Source organism: Sarcophilus harrisii, chromosome 2 (genome assembly GCF_902635505.1).
Source record: "Sarcophilus harrisii chromosome 2, mSarHar1.11, whole genome shotgun sequence".
Classification (NCBI taxonomy): domain Eukaryota; kingdom Metazoa; phylum Chordata; class Mammalia; order Dasyuromorphia; family Dasyuridae; genus Sarcophilus; species Sarcophilus harrisii.
Window position 1 is genome coordinate 585,824,245 of NC_045427.1, and position 16,786 is coordinate 585,841,030.

A 16,786-nucleotide genomic window follows, 5' to 3' on the forward strand; every position below is an offset into this window, starting at 1 on the left:
TCTCCTGGTTCTGCTCATTTCACTCAGCATCATTTTCATGTAAGTCTCTCCAGGCTTCTCTAAAATCATTCTCCCGATCATTTCTTATAGAATAATAATATTCCATAACATTCATATACCAGAACATATTCAGCCATTCTCCAACCGATGGGCATCCACTCAGTTTCCAGTTTCTTGACACTACAAAAAGGGCAGTCACAAACATTCTTGCATATGTGGGTCCCTTTCCCTCCTTTAAGATCTCTTTGGGATATAAGCCCAATAGTAACACTGCTGGATCAAAGTGCATGCATAGTTTGATAACTTTTTGAGCATAGTTCCAAATGGCTCTCCAGAATGGTTGGATTTGTTCACAACTCCACTAACAATGCATCACTGTCCCATTTTTCTCACACACACCCCCCAACATTCGTCATTATCTTTTCCTGTCATCTTAGCCAATCTGAGAGGTGTGTAGTGGTATCTCAGAGTTGTCTTAATTTGCATTTCTCTGATCAGTAGTGATTTGGAACACCTTTTCATATGACTAGAAATAGTTTCAATTTCATCTGAAAATTGTCTGTTCATATCCTTTGACCATTTTATAGATTTGAATCAATTCTCTATATATTTTGGAAATGAAGTTTTTATCAGAACCTTTAAATGTAAAATTTTTTCCCAGTTTATTGCTTCCCTCTTAATCTTGGCTGCATTGGTTTTGTTTGTACAAAAACTTTGTAACTTGATATAATCAAAATTTTCTATTTTGTGATCAATAATGATCTCTAGTTCTTTTTTGGTCACAAATTCCTTCCCTCCTCCACAGGTCTAAGAGGCAAACTATCTTATGTTCTTCTGATATATTTATATTATTTTTTATACCTAGATCATGAACCCATTGTGACCTTATCTTGGTATACAGCATTAAGTGTGGTTAATGCCTAGTTTCTGCCATACTCGTTATCAATTTTCCCAGCAGTTTTTGTCAAACAGTGACTTCTTATCCCAAAAACTGGGGTCTTTGGGTTTGTCAAATACTAATTTTGCTATAGTCATTAATTATTTTGTCCTGTAAATCTAACCTACTCCACTGATCAGCTAGTCTATTTTTTAGCCAGTACTAAATGGTTAGGATGATTGCTATTTTATAATATAGTTTTAGATCTGGTATGGCTAAGCAACCTTCTTTTGATTTTTTTTTTTTCATTAGTTCCCTTGAAATTTTTGAACTTTTGTTCTTCCAGATGAATTTTGTTATTTTTTCTAGGTTAGTAAGTATTTATCTCAGTGTTTAATGCTACGTTGATCTTGTGAAATTAGTTAAATATTGTGAAATCAAAAATATGCAAATTGCAAAATTCTGCTTTACATGAGATTTAGTATATTTTTTTTTCCTTTTTCAGCTCCAGGAGTAGATTTTAGTATAAATCAATTTGTAAGAAATCTTGGACTTGAACATTTAATCGATGTATTTGAGAGAGAACAGGTAAGTAGCTATATATTATAGCTTAGTCTGGTGTAGTGTTGCATTTTTGTTCCTACTTTTTTTTCCTGTAAGTTATTTTGTCACTTAAATCATTTTTGAGAAAGAATATTTAATCTGCTTTGAGGAAGAAATAGCACATTTGCTGCTGGGGTTTTTTGTTTTGTTTTGTTTTATTTTTTTTAATTTCATAGGCAATACAGTTTCTACTTTCTTTGATTTGATTTTTAAGGTTTGCATCCATTCTGTTGGAGAATTAATTATTTCCTTAATATTATTTTACATGTGTTAAAATTGAATGTAACATCTCTTATGGAACTTTAATTTCACTTTTAAATATATTCTTAGATTTACCATTTGTTCATTTTTGTTGTAACCAGTTAGCAAGTATTTATTGAGCATCTGCTATCTGTTCTGTGCTTAACTCTGCTGAGTGCTGAGAAGGATATGAGAGAAATACATAACAAAGTCCCTGCCTTAGGGAGATAGGAATAGCACATTAACAAGTAGTAAAGAATAAGTTATGTGAGTGTACAGTTATATTACAGAAATTTAGAGAAGGAAAAAGTCACTTTAGTCTGTGGTACTCAGGGTAAAGTCTCAGGAAGAGGCAAGTCTTGAATTGAGTTTCACAGCCTGGATATTTGTTGAGGAAAGAAAAAGTATTTCTAATCAAAGGATCCTCAGAAGACAAGAGGTGAGAATTAGTGTGGAAAGGAGTGAGTTAGAGGAACGTTATTTCCTTAGTGAATTTGGAGCTGGAAGGGGAGCCCCTTATCTATTTGATAAGTTAAATTCAAAGAGACGCTGTTACCTATTCAGTGGAATAAGCATAGAGTTACCTATTCAATGGAATAAGCATAGAGCTGGATTTCAAACCCAAGTCCTCAAACTTAATGTTCATTCCACTGGCTCCCATTGCCATATCACAAAAGCCAAGCAGAGGGATTTAGACAAGGATAAGTAAAGGACAGTAAGAGAGGTTCTTTAGAAGGGGAATGATGTGGTAACAGCATTGTGTTAAAACCATTTAAATATCTGAATTTAATAAGGGTGATGTGAAAGAAACAGAAGACTGGGGACAAAACTGCTTGGATCCCACCTGCAGTTCTCCTAAAAGAACGAGAGTACTTCCAACCACTATGTGAAGTATCTCACAGATGTTTGTCAAGAACAAATCTAGAATAGAAACTGGGACTTAAAGCAGATCTATACCCTCCTCTTTTGGATTCCTTTCTCCCTTCTTCACCAAATTCTGCATCCTTCTGGCCCAAATCTTTACAGCCTTAAAGAAGTTTCAGAAAATAATGACTAAATGGAGTAAATAATATTTTTGGTCAGAGGAATATTCTCTTTCTCCTGAAGCTGGATTTAAAGCCAGACAGACTAAAGTTCATATCTCAGTTTGTCCATTTCCTGTCTGAATTATCTCAACCATATCATGTCATTTCTCCAAGTTTTTATTTCATTATCTTTAAAATTGAGATGTTGGATTAAATGATTTATAAGGTCTCTTTGAATTCTAAAATTCTGGTCCCATGATCAGTGTTTGTTTTTGAAAATGATTCTTGACATTACTGTGAAGAGACCAGAATAAGAAAGACCAAATGGGCTTTGGGTTTAAGGTCTGAAACTAAAGGTTGAGATGCTTTCAAGAATGGTGAAATGGAGAGGAAGTAGTAAATTCAAAAACTATCAAATATAAACAGTGGAGTTGGAATTTCTAGCCTTCCAAGTTTTAGTCCTTGATAAACTAGTATACTTAATTCTATTTACAATGGGTTGAAAACATTTTTGTTTTGCCATTTGATTCTGATGTAAGTTCTTCTATTTAACTTAATTTTAGATTTTAGGAATTTTTTTTCCTCAGTTGTTTAATTAGTTTTAACTCTTTATAGTCAATACTATTATATGAAAATTTGTATTTCTGAGGTATTGAAAATATTTCAGAATAACTGTATAAGTGTCTAAATATCCTTCATAATGATAATATACCACCAAATGTGTTTCCATCCTTAACTAAATGTTATGCTTTTTATTTTTTTAAACAAGATCACATTGGATATTTTGGTTGAAATGGGGCATAAGGAGTTAAAAGAGATTGGGATCAATGCTTATGGGCATAGGCATAAAATCATTAAAGGAGTTGAAAGACTTATCTCCGGACAACAAGGTACCATTTATTTTAAGAAGATCATTCTCATCCTTTTGTTATGTAATTACAGACATTTCCCAGTTTCAAAAATATTTGTTTCAAAAGCTTGTTTTCTCGAAAGGCAACATGTCATTATGTCAAAAGCCCAGTTCCTAGAAATTGAGGTCTGGGAATGTTTGCCCTGAAGAAGACATACCTTAAGGGGGATCCTGATGGCTATCTTCAGAGATTCAAAAGGCCCCTCTGTGAAAAAGAGATCCCTCTTATTCACTTAGTCGCAGAACACTGTGAACAATGGGTAGAAAGTACTGAAAGAGAGATTTAGGTTTAATATATGAATTAACTTTGTAAATAGAGAGCGGACAACCATTGGTCACAAGTACTGTAGAGTAAATTCTTAGTTAACTTCAGTTTTGACTAGATATTTGATCCTCAACATCCTGTGAAGTAGTTACTATTATTTTATATATAAACAATTGTCTCTTTTTCTTCTAAATAATAACAATAAAGCAATGTTTTTCAGTCTCTGTAAGATTTACAAAACACTTTACATTTCATTCTCATTTGATCCTCATAACAATCTTGTGAGGCAGACACCATTTTACAGATGAAGAAATAGTCTGTGAGAGATTGACTCATGCAGAGTCACTTGAGCGAGGTAGCATTAAACTCAGGTCTTTCTGCCTCCAAACCCAATACTTTTTCTACTGTGCCACCTACCTGTCTTTAAGATCTTGAAATCTCCAGGATGTTGGTGAACTTAGACCCGTCTGTTCCATTATTTTATTACTCTGACATCAAAAAGCTCTCTGCTCAAATCAAAATATCTCCTAATATTTCTTGTTGTGCCATTCTTAGTGGACTTTATTGAACACCTTCAAAATACATATCAAGACATCTATCAATCACTTCTGGACTATGTGATCTCTTCTTTACTAAAGAGATCTACTTTTGCAGCTCTTTAATATTTTGTCTCTCCATTTCTTTTTTTAAGTGTAGTAAACAAAGTTGATCATAATATAAATTGTACAGTTGAAGCAGAATGTAAAAGGAAGTCATTTTTTTCTTAGTTTCACATGCCACGCTTTTACTATATCCCCATGTTACTTCTGATTTTTTTTTTTTAAGAAACAGTAAATTAATACTTAGTTTGTAGCTGCCAACAAAGATCAGTTAAATTTGTTTTTATGTTGGTTCCATCATGCAAGTAATTATTTTTGGCTACAGGTCATAAAATTGCTTTTTGAAAAGTGTTTTAGAATAATTTTAAAATGTGTTTTTAGGTCTCAACCCATACTTGACTCTGAATACTTCTGGTAGTGGAACAATTCTCATAGACCTATCTCCTGAGGATAAAGAATTTCAGTCTGTGGAAGAAGAGGTATGATTTTAGATACCTTGACTGCTTTAAGAGGATGGACATGCCACATTCAAAACTCTCTCTCTCTGTATATATGTGTGTGTGTGTGTGTGTGTGTGTGTGTGTGTGTGTATAATATTACATATACATGTAAATCAGCATTTTCAGATAGTTATGATTCATTCCTTCATTTTGTTAACATGGATTAGTGCTAGAGCGAAATAAAATCATTGTGGAATTCTGTTAATGATTAGATTGTCTGGTGGAGGTGGTAAGGTGAAAGAAGAGGGGAACCGCAAAACCTACTGTCCAAGAAAAGTTTATTCAGCAGCACTGCCTTCCAGTAGCTGTGACTAGACAATGGCCTAAAATATCTTTTTAGATCTTAATTAACTAGAATCTTTGATTAATCTCCTTATTAAAATAGAATTAATTAGAGCAAAGAAGTCATTTGCTGTTTCTTTGGTTTGTCATAAATGATGCTGTTATTAAATTAAATCCACCTTTTACATTCTTATTCTAAGCCAAAAAACAGACCATCTTGAGAATATTATCTAAAAGAAGTTTTCATGAAATTTTATATTCCAAAGATAAATAAAAAGGATTCAAGCATTGTATTTGTAAAGTCAGAAGTGATTTTTTTTTTAATATCTTGCTAAATTTTTTAACTATGAGGAAATCTGTTAACTCCCTGATGGGCTGAGATTTTTTTTCTGATTTGTAAAACAGAAATAATATAATGTATGCTACTTACTTCACAGAACAGTATAAGAGTACCATTTTATAAATTTATAAAGCACTAGATAAATAATTTTTAATAATTTACATTAATCTTGAAATTCTGTTTTCTTTAGATGCAGAGTACAGTCCGAGAACACAGGGATGGAGGTCATGCTGGTGGAATCTTTAACAGATATAATATTCTTAAGGTATTTTTTTTATTAACTATGATGGTTAAAAGTTTCAGTGGTCTCCAAAATGAAAGCTTTGCTGTAATTCTATGATCTGTTATCAGTCCTTAAGGTGAGAGTGTGAATCATACCCTTAACTCCCCCACAATAGTTAATCACAACCTAGACTCCAACACAGCTATACTACTTCTTTCACTCATCACTACTCATCGGTCCCCTACTCTCCCCCTTCCCTCTAGCTGTACCTGAAAATAAGCCCTGGGACTTTGAAGTGACTCAGGCACCTGCAGCAGTTGTGCAGGTAAAATTCCAATCCTCTTCACTTCCTCTCCCGTCACACTCCTAAATCCTTGCCCTTTTTCCCGGCCCCCCTCCCACTCACCCCTCCTCCAATCGCTCATGTCTTTGGTCAGTCCTGGCCTCCAGGATAGTGACTAGTGAGAGGCCCACTTCATCACAACAACCCACTTGTTATTTTTAGTGGAACAGAATAAGCAGGTATGGGTTGCTGGTAATCTCTGTCAGATCTCATCGCATTAACTTTCCCCAAAATTACTACATCCTTATGGTTATACAAAATCCTCACCTCCTCACTTTTCTTAACCTTGGTCATCCCATCAATTGCTAGAACTTATCTTTTCGGTCTTCATGACATTACTTACATCTGTCCTCTTCATTCTCTTAGCACTCACCATCCCAGTTTAGGTCTTTACTTTCATCACATCTTTCCCCCTTGGACTATTGATAGTGACTTCTTAATTAGGCTTCATGCCTCAAGTCATTCCCTCTCCAATCCATCCTCACATAGCTGTTACTGATTTTCTTCAAACATTAAACATGTTCTAACAGATGTACAATGATTAGAATGTTAATTCTTTTATATAATTATAAATATGTATACATATTTGGGAGGGGTAGTCAAATTTTTACTGTTGGAATTTAAGATAAAAAAAAATTGGGGCTACCACTGGCTTGGTGGATGAAAGCTAACCAAACCTGAGTTCAAATATCACCTGATACTATCTGGGTGTACTAGAAAAGTACCTAACATTTCTGAGGCTGTTTATTCTTCTTTAAATTATATAGGGTCTACCTCACAACATTATTATGAAATATATATAAAGAACTTTGTAAATTTTAAAGCACTGTAGAATTATCCATTAATATTCTTCTACCTTCTTGACTGTAATCAGCTTTCCCTTAAGAATATAAATTGTATGCTTGGAGCAAACTAATGGGCTAACCAGCTCAACATTTTTATGCAGGGATAAAACCTCATAAGCGCGAATTTAACAACTCATTAATTTATCTAGAAACTTGTAATCAAATATGTTGAACTTTTTTGCCTCTACTTTCTCTTGAAGTAATGAGTCATTTTGCTTACTTCTTCCCATCTAACGTGTCATATGCCATCACTGTAAAGAAATGAGATAGAGTTCTAAAATGCCTCTCAAGTCAAATGGTCTATAATTTTCTTAAACATTGTCACTTGTGAAAATCAGTCATTGTTAACAGTCAATACTTTATCATTATGTCCTGATATATAGGACTCTTTTTACTGCATAGTAAGGGCAAGAGATCTTGGATTATTTATATTTTATTGCCCTTCTTTGAAATTTTTGGGATAGCAGGTTGGTCTAGTATAAAGAACAGTGGACTTGGACTTAAGAATGGGGGACTGTGTTGGACTGTACCTCAATTAGTATTTCTCAGGTACTAGTAGTCAGGGATATAGGCCTAAAGAATGAAGCAATCTACTGGAAAGAACCTTACAGTCTAATGAAGGGGAGAAGTGCATATATAACTATGTAACATAAATATGAAATTAATAAATACAAACATATATTGAGTAATTAAATATAAAATAGCTTGGGAAGGAGAATATTGGAAGTTGCCAATAAACTATACAAAATAAATAAGAAATAATTAACAGAAGGCACTGGAATTAAGACAAGTTGAGCATGATTAAATTTGAAAATATTCCACAAAATACTTATAAGGAAAGTTCACTATAAAACAAAGCTTTTTATACATACAAGTTTGTTGGAGTAGTGTTTGTGCATAGCATGGTCACTACATAGTCACTACAAATAATAAAAGTATTTGAATTAATATTTTCAGTTATTTATGGTCCTTCAAAAAAATCATTCTTAAGCTTTATTTATCTTCATGCCCATGTTTTGTGCTCTTTGAAGTCCCTAGTGACTTTTTGAGTAGTTTAATTAAAATAATCTATTTATACCAGCTTTCATTTCACATTACCCCCTTGGCTTTTGAATTACACCCAGCACCTGAAGACCAGCAGGGGGCTATAGCAGACTCAGAAAAGCAGTGAGAAAAACATCTTGCTTCTAGAAGTACTAAATCTTGAGAACACAGCTGGTAATATTCCCATTGGTTCCTTTCAACTACTTAGCCAGAAAGAAGAATGATAAAAAATATCTTGATGGGATGGACAGTCCTTTCTTTTTAAGTGATAATTTTAAGTAATTCTAAAATGTAAGATATTTTTGATAAAAGTCCCAGGGATGCTTTTAGTTTCATAAAAAGGTAAAAATATAGGAACTTTTAAGAGTGATTTTATATATTACATATACATAAATGTTGGGCTTTAAAGTATTTTGATGGTATTTCTAACTCGGGGGGGGGTGCTGTAAACTAGGATCAGTTTGTCTTGTGAGTGTAATAGTCAAACTGACTCAAAATTTGTGTATTTATAATGGGGAAAGTGCAGAACTTTGAATTCATGAGATCTGGAGTCATATCCCATTTCTGCTACTTAACTTGGTGGTCATGGGCAAGAGCCTCTGGGTCATTTTTCTCACATACAATAAAGCAGTGCAAAGAATCTTTGTTAGGATTAAAGTATTTAATTTATTTTGCAAAATGAAAGCATTCTATAAATGTCAATTATTATTAATATAATTTTTTTTTTCTTGACTAAGGTTTGGACTTTAGTTTTTAAATTCCTTACTTTCATTTACCATATTTAGGTTCCACCATTTTATTGTATATGTAATTTCTGTGACTTGAAATATTTCTAACTCAACTCAAATAAATGAAACGTTTGTTTGGAGAAAATCACGTTTGCCTTCCTTCTAATTAAAAAACATGTAAATGTCTGACAAAGATGAATAAGACTACCAAACAAACTAGACACTTGAATTCTGGTTTAATTTTTGCAGATTCAAAAAGTTTGTAACAAAAAACTCTGGGAAAGGTATACTCACCGAAGGAAAGAAGTTTCTGAAGAAAATCATAACCATGCAAATGAAAGAATGTTATTTCATGGTAAGATTCCCCAAGCAATTTGAATAACTTTATTCCTTGTTTTTCATTCTGAGAAAATTACATAGCTAGATAAGCCAAATGTTTTTAAAGATAATTTATTTCCTTCTATCTTAATGTAAATTCAATTTTAGCATTATTGTAAAAGTTGCGTTTATTTTCATGTTCTTTGATTGTAGAATTTGTTTCTCAAGGATGTAAATGATTTCTAATATTAACTTTTAATAAATTTCATTCTGATAAATAATTACATGGATCTTATTCAGATATGCACTTTGTAATGGTTATACCAAGGATGAATTCCAAAGTAGAATTAATGCAGTTGATGAAAATCTAGGCTGTTTTATGTTTGATTTTTTTTTGGGGGGGGGGGGGTGTAGTACAATAGATTTTGTTTTAGAGTCTTTTGGGAAATGACAATATAATTCTCTTTATTGTGCTGACTCGGATAAAAGAAGAAATGGGAAAATACCAAATCATCTTCAAGTTCCAATTTAAAAGTTCAGAACCAAAGAACCAAGTGTAAGGGTTTAATAAGCAAGGGGAGACTTTCTACAGTTATCTTTCTTTAAATTAATGGCACAAGCCCAATTAACTCTTGATTTTAGTCTTTGAGGAATACACATATGCATTACTTGTCCTTTCAATCTTAAATCTAAGGTGTCAAGTAGTCCATATAAATGTAGTAGTCTATGGAATCTTAGAGGTCTGCCTTAGAACTTGGATAGAGAAGAGAGGGAGGAGATTTACTGGTTTTCTTAAATTGGTCAGGAATAATTTCAGGAGATTGTAAGATTTTTCCATTCCTATACAAAACACAGTTTTTAAGGTATATTACCCTAAATATAGAAGAGACCAACAGGATGATTTCAGAAAGGCCTGGAGAGACTTACACAAACTGATGCTGAGTGAAATGAGCAGGACCAGGAGATCATTATATACTTCAACAACAATACTATATGATGACCAGTTCTGATGGATCTGGCCATCCTCAGCAAGGAGATCAACCAAATCATTTCCAATGGAGCAGTAATGAATTGAACCAGCTATGCCCAGAGAAAGAACTCTGGGTGATGACTAAAAACCATTACATTGAACTCCCAATCCGTATATTTATGCCCACCTTCATTTTTTATTTCCTTCACAAGCTAATTGTACAATATTTCAGAGTCTGATTCTTTTTGTACAGCAAAATAACGGTTTGGTCATGTATACTTATTGTGTATCTAATTTATATTTTAATATATTAAACATCTACTGGTCATCCTGCCATCTGGGGGAGGGGTTGGGGGGTAAGAAGTGAAAAATTGGAACAAGAGGTTTGGCAATTGTTAATGCTGTAAAGTTACCCATGCATATAACCTGTAAATAAAAGGCTATTAAATAAATAAAAATAAAAAATAAAAAAATAAACATAGAAGAAACATAAATCTAGAACTCAAAATGTTGCAGAGAGTTCTATAAATGAGCAAAGAAACTGAAAATCCAAATGGCATTTGATTGCCAAAACCTGGAGTCCTGAGTTTTCTATTAGTAGATGCAATATCTAATGGAGAACTCAAGCAGAATAAATATTTATTGATTTGCTTTATTGATTATAATGAGTGATAGTTAAATATATAAATGTACACAAAGTCTTGGTTTTGCCTTATTAATACAAAGAAATGGCTAATTCTCTTCATCAGAAATTTTGCAAAGTAAAATCTACAGCATTTTCCTTGTCTCTCCATATGAACAGACACAGTTTGTTGATGAATCAATTAGCTGTGCAGCTGCTGTAGTCCTTCTGCCCACCCTATCACCCCACTCCTTGGCTCTGATCCAAGACTTACTACCTACTTCCCTTTGTCTTAGGGCTTACACGTATTGGCCCTATGAAGCACATGAGAAAAATGCAGGAATAAGAAGGTAAAGAAATTGTCCCACATTTATAGTTAGACTTTGGATCTAGGATGGAAAGATGGAACAGAAAAAGAGAAACAATAAAAAAAGATTACAGCCAAAGAAAAAATATATATGTTGCCTGTTTTGCCATGGAGTCAGAGAAAAGATTGATTGTATTCAGTAATATTGGAAAGATTAATTAGTCTTGTGACTATGCCTTATCCATATCTAACAACTTTATTTTAGGTTCTCCATTTGTGAATGCAATTATTCATAAAGGTTTTGATGAACGACATGCCTATATAGGTGGAATGTTTGGAGCTGGAATTTACTTTGCTGAGAACTCTTCCAAAAGTAATCAATATGTATATGGAATTGGAGGTGGTACTGGGTGTCCAATTCACAAAGATAGATCTTGTTATATTTGCCACAGGTGAGTCATTTATTTATACCCATCTGCTTGGTTCTGTTTTAGAAGGCTATCCCAAAGAATAGTATTATGTAGTTTCTAGTATTAGAAAAAATTTTCCAGGTTGAGTGTCTTGAATAACATTTATGGGGTTTACTTAATTAGAAAGCTGTTAAGATGGTGGAAGGGAGAATATTTAGATAACCATAAGAAAGACATTTGAGAATTCATCTACTATCCCTTCCCCTCTTCTTTTCCCTCCCCCCCCCACCCCCCCACTGTCTTAGACCAGTTAGAAGATATTTTTCCCTTTAAAAAAAATGATTATTGTATTAGCTGTTTTAATGGAAGAAAAAATTCTAGCAATCCAGTAGCATACAAAAAAATAACTGAGAACTTTTACTTAGGAAAATAAAATAGTCAAGACAGTCCCAGAAGAGAAAAAAAAAAAGAACCTTCGTTAATAGAATTGTGGATTTTTTATTTTTTTGATGAGGCAGTTGGGGTTAAGTGTGGTCACACAGCTAGGAAGAGTTAAGTGTCTGAGACCAGATTTAGACTCAGGTCCTCCTAACTTCAGGGCTGGTGCTCTATCCACTGCACTACCTAACTGTCCCACAATCATAGAATTTAAAGCTAGGAAAAGGACCTTAGCGATCATCTAATTGTAAACCATTTATTTTACAAATGAAGAAATTGTGAGGTTTAAAGTAAGCAGATCACCCAAGATCATACACATATCATAGTCAGAATCTCTGACCCCAAATCTGCTATTCTTTCTACTATACTTCCAACCATTCTGTTTTGTATGACTCAAATGATTAACATGTGCTTTCAGAATGTACTATTTCATGGAGTAGCAGAATGCGTGTGATTCTTCAAGTAGAATTTATAAAGCACTGGTATAGGCTCCCAGGTGGAAAGCCTAAGCTCTTAAACCTATGACTGAAGTCAGAGGATCTGTAGTTTATACTAATGAAGGAGAAGAGAGGAGCTCATTGTGTAAAGAGAAAATAACTCCCTGATAGTCTTGTTCTATAAATTGGGCTTCTGCAGGTGGTGACAGGAGTTTCATCTCTGAAAATTATTAAATTGTTTTCACTGATGCAAATAGAGCTAGGGTGAAATGAGCAGGACCAGGAGATCATTATATAATTCAACAACAATACTAGATGATGACCAGTTCTGATGGATCAGGCCATCCTCAGCAACGAGATCAACCAAATCATTTCTAATGGAGCAGTAATGAACTGAACTAGCTATACCCAGAAAAAGAACTCTGGGAGATGACTAAAAACCATTACATTGAATTCCCAATCCCTATATTTATGCACACATGCATTTTTGATTTCCTTCACAAGCTAATTGTACAATAATTCAGAGTCTGATTCTTTTTGTACAGCAAAATAATGTTTTGGTCATGTATACTTATTGTGTATCTAAGTTATATTTTAATATATTTAACATCTACTGGTCATCCTGCCATCTAGGGGAGGGGGTGGGGGGGGTAAGAGGTGAAAAATTGGAACAAGAGGTTTGGCAATTGTTAATCCTGTAAAGTTACCCATGTATATATCCTGTAAATAAAAGGCTATTAAATAAAAATAAATAAATAAAAGAAAAAAAAAAAAAAGAATCATTAGATGATGGCAGGAATTCTGTACTAGACATCCAAAAAAAAAAAAGCAAATAGAGCTAGGAAAAATGACATTTTGGGGGGGGAAGGGTTCTGTTTGCCATTTATATTTGGAAGATTGTCATTAATGCCCTACCTACCTCATGGAAATTGTCTTGACACTAAAATTAAATATAAGACATTCTTTAACAAGCATAAAATGTAATAAAAGTAGAAGGTACAAGACTTGTTCTTCTGAAATTTTTTTCTTTTTTTCCTTTCCAAAATAGGCAGTTGCTATTTTGCCGAGTAACATTGGGGAAGTCTTTCCTGCAGTTCAGTGCCATGAAGATGGCTCATTCTCCACCCGGACACCATTCAGTCACAGGTCGGCCTAGTGTTAATGGCCTGGCATTAGCAGAATATGTCATTTATAGAGGAGAACAGGTAATATTTCTGTATCATCTCTTCAGAAAGTACTTGATAAGTAGATTTTTTTATAGTTTATTATTGATAAGTCTTATTGAGAAGTCATGTTTTCTGAAGAATGTGATATTCTCTAAACTCTAATAAAATTGAATATAACTATATTTAGTGAACTCATTTCATCATAGCAAAGTATGATTTTATGCTGTCTAATCCCTGTGACAGTGATGTCTCCAATAGCATCAAAAATCTTGGTAAATATAATCTGGATGTGTATAGAGGAAGAAATATGTTTTACTGCTAAATTGTTCTCTTTCTCTTTTAGGCTTATCCAGAGTATTTGATTACTTACCAGATTGTGAAGCCTGAAGCCATAGCTGAGGGATAGATAAATGAAGGGCTGTTTTGGTTTGGTTTTTATGAAGACAACTATGCTGAGCATAAATACGTCTGAGCAGCTGGTGACCTCTCAGTTTTACTCTTTGCTGAAAAATTCTGTTGGCCACAAATGTGGTATTTTAAAAAATGTGAATGACATTTAACATTCTGACTTGATAAAGCTTTAATAATGTACAGTGTTTTCTAAATACTTCCTGTTTTTCAGCACTTTAACAGATGCCATTCCAGGTAAAACTGGTTTATCTGTACTAAATTATAAACAGGTAACTTGAACCTTTTTACATTATGCATTGAATTTAGCAAAAACTGTGTAATATCCTCAACAGGAACTTGTCTTTCTAATACTGTGTTCTTTCAAACACAACATTTACACTGAATACAGTTCATTTGTAAAACTGTAAATAAGAGCTTTTGTACTAGCCTTGTATTTATTTACATTGCTTTGTAATATAAATCTACTGTTTCAGAATTGCAACCTTGTACAAAGTGTTTTTCAAATGTATTTCTCATCTGTATTTGATCTTGTACAATAGAGAGACTTTTTGCTCAATTCCAGAAGCTTTGTTGGCAAGATAAATGAGTTTATTAACAGTAATTTCAGTCAGATGGAGATGATTTATTTGCCAGATTCAGTTTTTTTAATTATGGAAGTATCCAGCACACTTTAAGAATCCTTCCAATTAAGGAATTACTAAATATCCTAGAGAGGTTTTTGTTTATTGGTTACTTTGTGTATATCAAATACATATTCCAAAGAGCCATGGCTATGATAGATACCAGTTTGCTAATGGGGTTTTTACCTTGGTTTCATGGTAGAATTTTTTTTACATCATTATGTGGAAATCAAGAGCAACTTGCTCATAATTTTTAGTGACTAAAATCTATCTATATAGTTACAGATTTCTTCTTTGATTGTAAATAGTGAGTTTCTGGAGGAATTTTTCCCTTGGGTGAATCCCAAAATTTTCTATGTACCTTGAGTCCATTGGAAATCCCTTATTCATTTAGCAACTGTCTATTAAGTGCCTACTATGTGCAGAATACTTTATTAGGCACCAGGAGAGATACAAAGAAGACTGTCTCTGTATGCATAGACCTTACAGTCTAGCAGGGTTCAATAAACATACAGTGTGGTGGTATAGCAAATGACCACAAAATATATCTTAGGTGGGTCATTAGATTTTTAGTTTTGATATTTTGTTTGTTCTGTGTTTTTTAATTATCCTTTTTTTATTTGCCTCTCCATTATAATCATGGCAATCTACATGCAAACATGCATAACAAGTAAATTCTTTACAGGCCCCACCGTAGTCCCAGTTCTCTGCTATCATTTCTGTCATAAATGCAGTGAAACTGGAACTTCTGTTTCTCATACAACTCCACTGGGAAGAGCAGCTGCCTGACTGGAACCAGACTTAGCAGGGTAAAGCCCAGGTAGAACACCATGAGTTAATGTGGTCTTCCTTCATATTGGCAGCTACCGAAGAGAATAATGGATCATCTATCCATTGAAGCATGCTCAAGAATCTTGGTACAGAAGTGTTGTGTGCCCATCTTCAGTCATTTTAAAAATCTTTCTATCCCTCAGATAGCAAAGAAGAAAGTTTGCCCATTAAAGGTGTTTGTTTCTGGAGGGCACTTCTGATTAAGTTTTTTTTTTTTAATACTCTATACCAGTTTAACTTGGTTCTATATTAATTTCTGAATTCATTGTTTGCAGTGAATTATTGTAAATAGTTATAGAAAATCATGGTAGCTGTCCTGAGAAAAATGGAGTCCAGGGGATGTTTTTTAATTGCTAGATATTATTGGCTTTATTTAAGAAGGCAACTTGTGATTTTGAAGTATTTTTAGATGGCACTCTAATAATTGCAGATATAATCCTAAAATTACTCTTTTGAATATCAATAAGTGTGCCAATTTTGTATAGTCTTTCAAGATCAGAAAGAGATGTTGCTACCAATCCCTCCCAATTTTCTGATTAGATATATTGAGATGAGTTTAAAGAGGCTTATATTTAGGTACTTTTTCTGCCAACATTTGTCCCATATTATCACCCTGAGTGATTCTGGAATTGATTGTCATGCCAGGTTTACAATAATGTTGTATTACTTAATTCTGATATGTCATTTCCCATGAATAATTGTATCTTGTTCAGTATTTTAGCATGAAAACATTTTTTCAAATAGTTTTTATTTTAGATTTATGCATGACATGCCTTATGTTCTGAAAGTGGAATTTTATCATTGTTTGGTGACTCTTTTTGAGGTGAATTTGAACCTCTTGTGCAGTTAGTGCTACCTAACTCATCCTAAGGCGTTTTACATGTACTGTCTCACATTCCGTACCCCATTTAACATGAAATAAACAATTTTGTTCACTGGTTGGTTGGTTTGTTTGAGTAATTGTCAGAATGATATAAATATATCAAATCATGTTCGAAGAAATAGATGATGATTACAATAAATTATACTTTCAGAGTAATATAGCATAGTTCTAAATATATCAGAAAGGGAATGAAACATCCCAAAACCTGAATGTAGCTTTTAATAAGTGCTTTTTTCATTTTGATATTTTATGGTGAAATTTATAACTGGAGATTGGACCCCAAAAGTAGTTCCTTATGGATGTAAGTCACCTAGATCTCTAGTGGACTATAGAAAGACTACCCTATGACATCCAACTTCTCTATCAGGACTTGGATGAAAGCATAGGTAGCATGATTCTTAAAATTATGACAAAAATTTTGTATGTAAAACAGATGACTGGTTAAAATCCACGGCCTAATATAATGATAAACATTTAATTAAGGGCTAAATATAAAGTCCTACAATTGGGTCCAAAGTATCACCTGCATAAGTACAATATGGGAGATAG

At 33.4% G+C, this 16,786-nt stretch overlaps 1 protein-coding gene across 1 annotated transcript in view; it reads left to right on the forward strand.

The window, feature by feature from the left end:
* TNKS2 (tankyrase 2) overlaps positions 1–16,293 on the forward strand; it is a 61,648-nt gene extending 45,355 nt beyond the window's left edge. Inside the window, exons 20-27 of the mRNA XM_031956037.1 lie at positions 1,383–1,465; positions 3,515–3,635; positions 4,901–4,998; positions 5,832–5,906; positions 9,074–9,179; positions 11,307–11,493; positions 13,375–13,531; positions 13,836–16,293. Of these exons, the coding sequence (XP_031811897.1) occupies positions 1,383–1,465; positions 3,515–3,635; positions 4,901–4,998; positions 5,832–5,906; positions 9,074–9,179; positions 11,307–11,493; positions 13,375–13,531; positions 13,836–13,898 (890 nt within the window). The 3' untranslated portion in view covers positions 13,899–16,293. The remainder of the gene's footprint in view (positions 1–1,382; positions 1,466–3,514; positions 3,636–4,900; positions 4,999–5,831; positions 5,907–9,073; positions 9,180–11,306; positions 11,494–13,374; positions 13,532–13,835) is intronic.
* Positions 16,294–16,786: the final 493 nt, after the last annotated feature.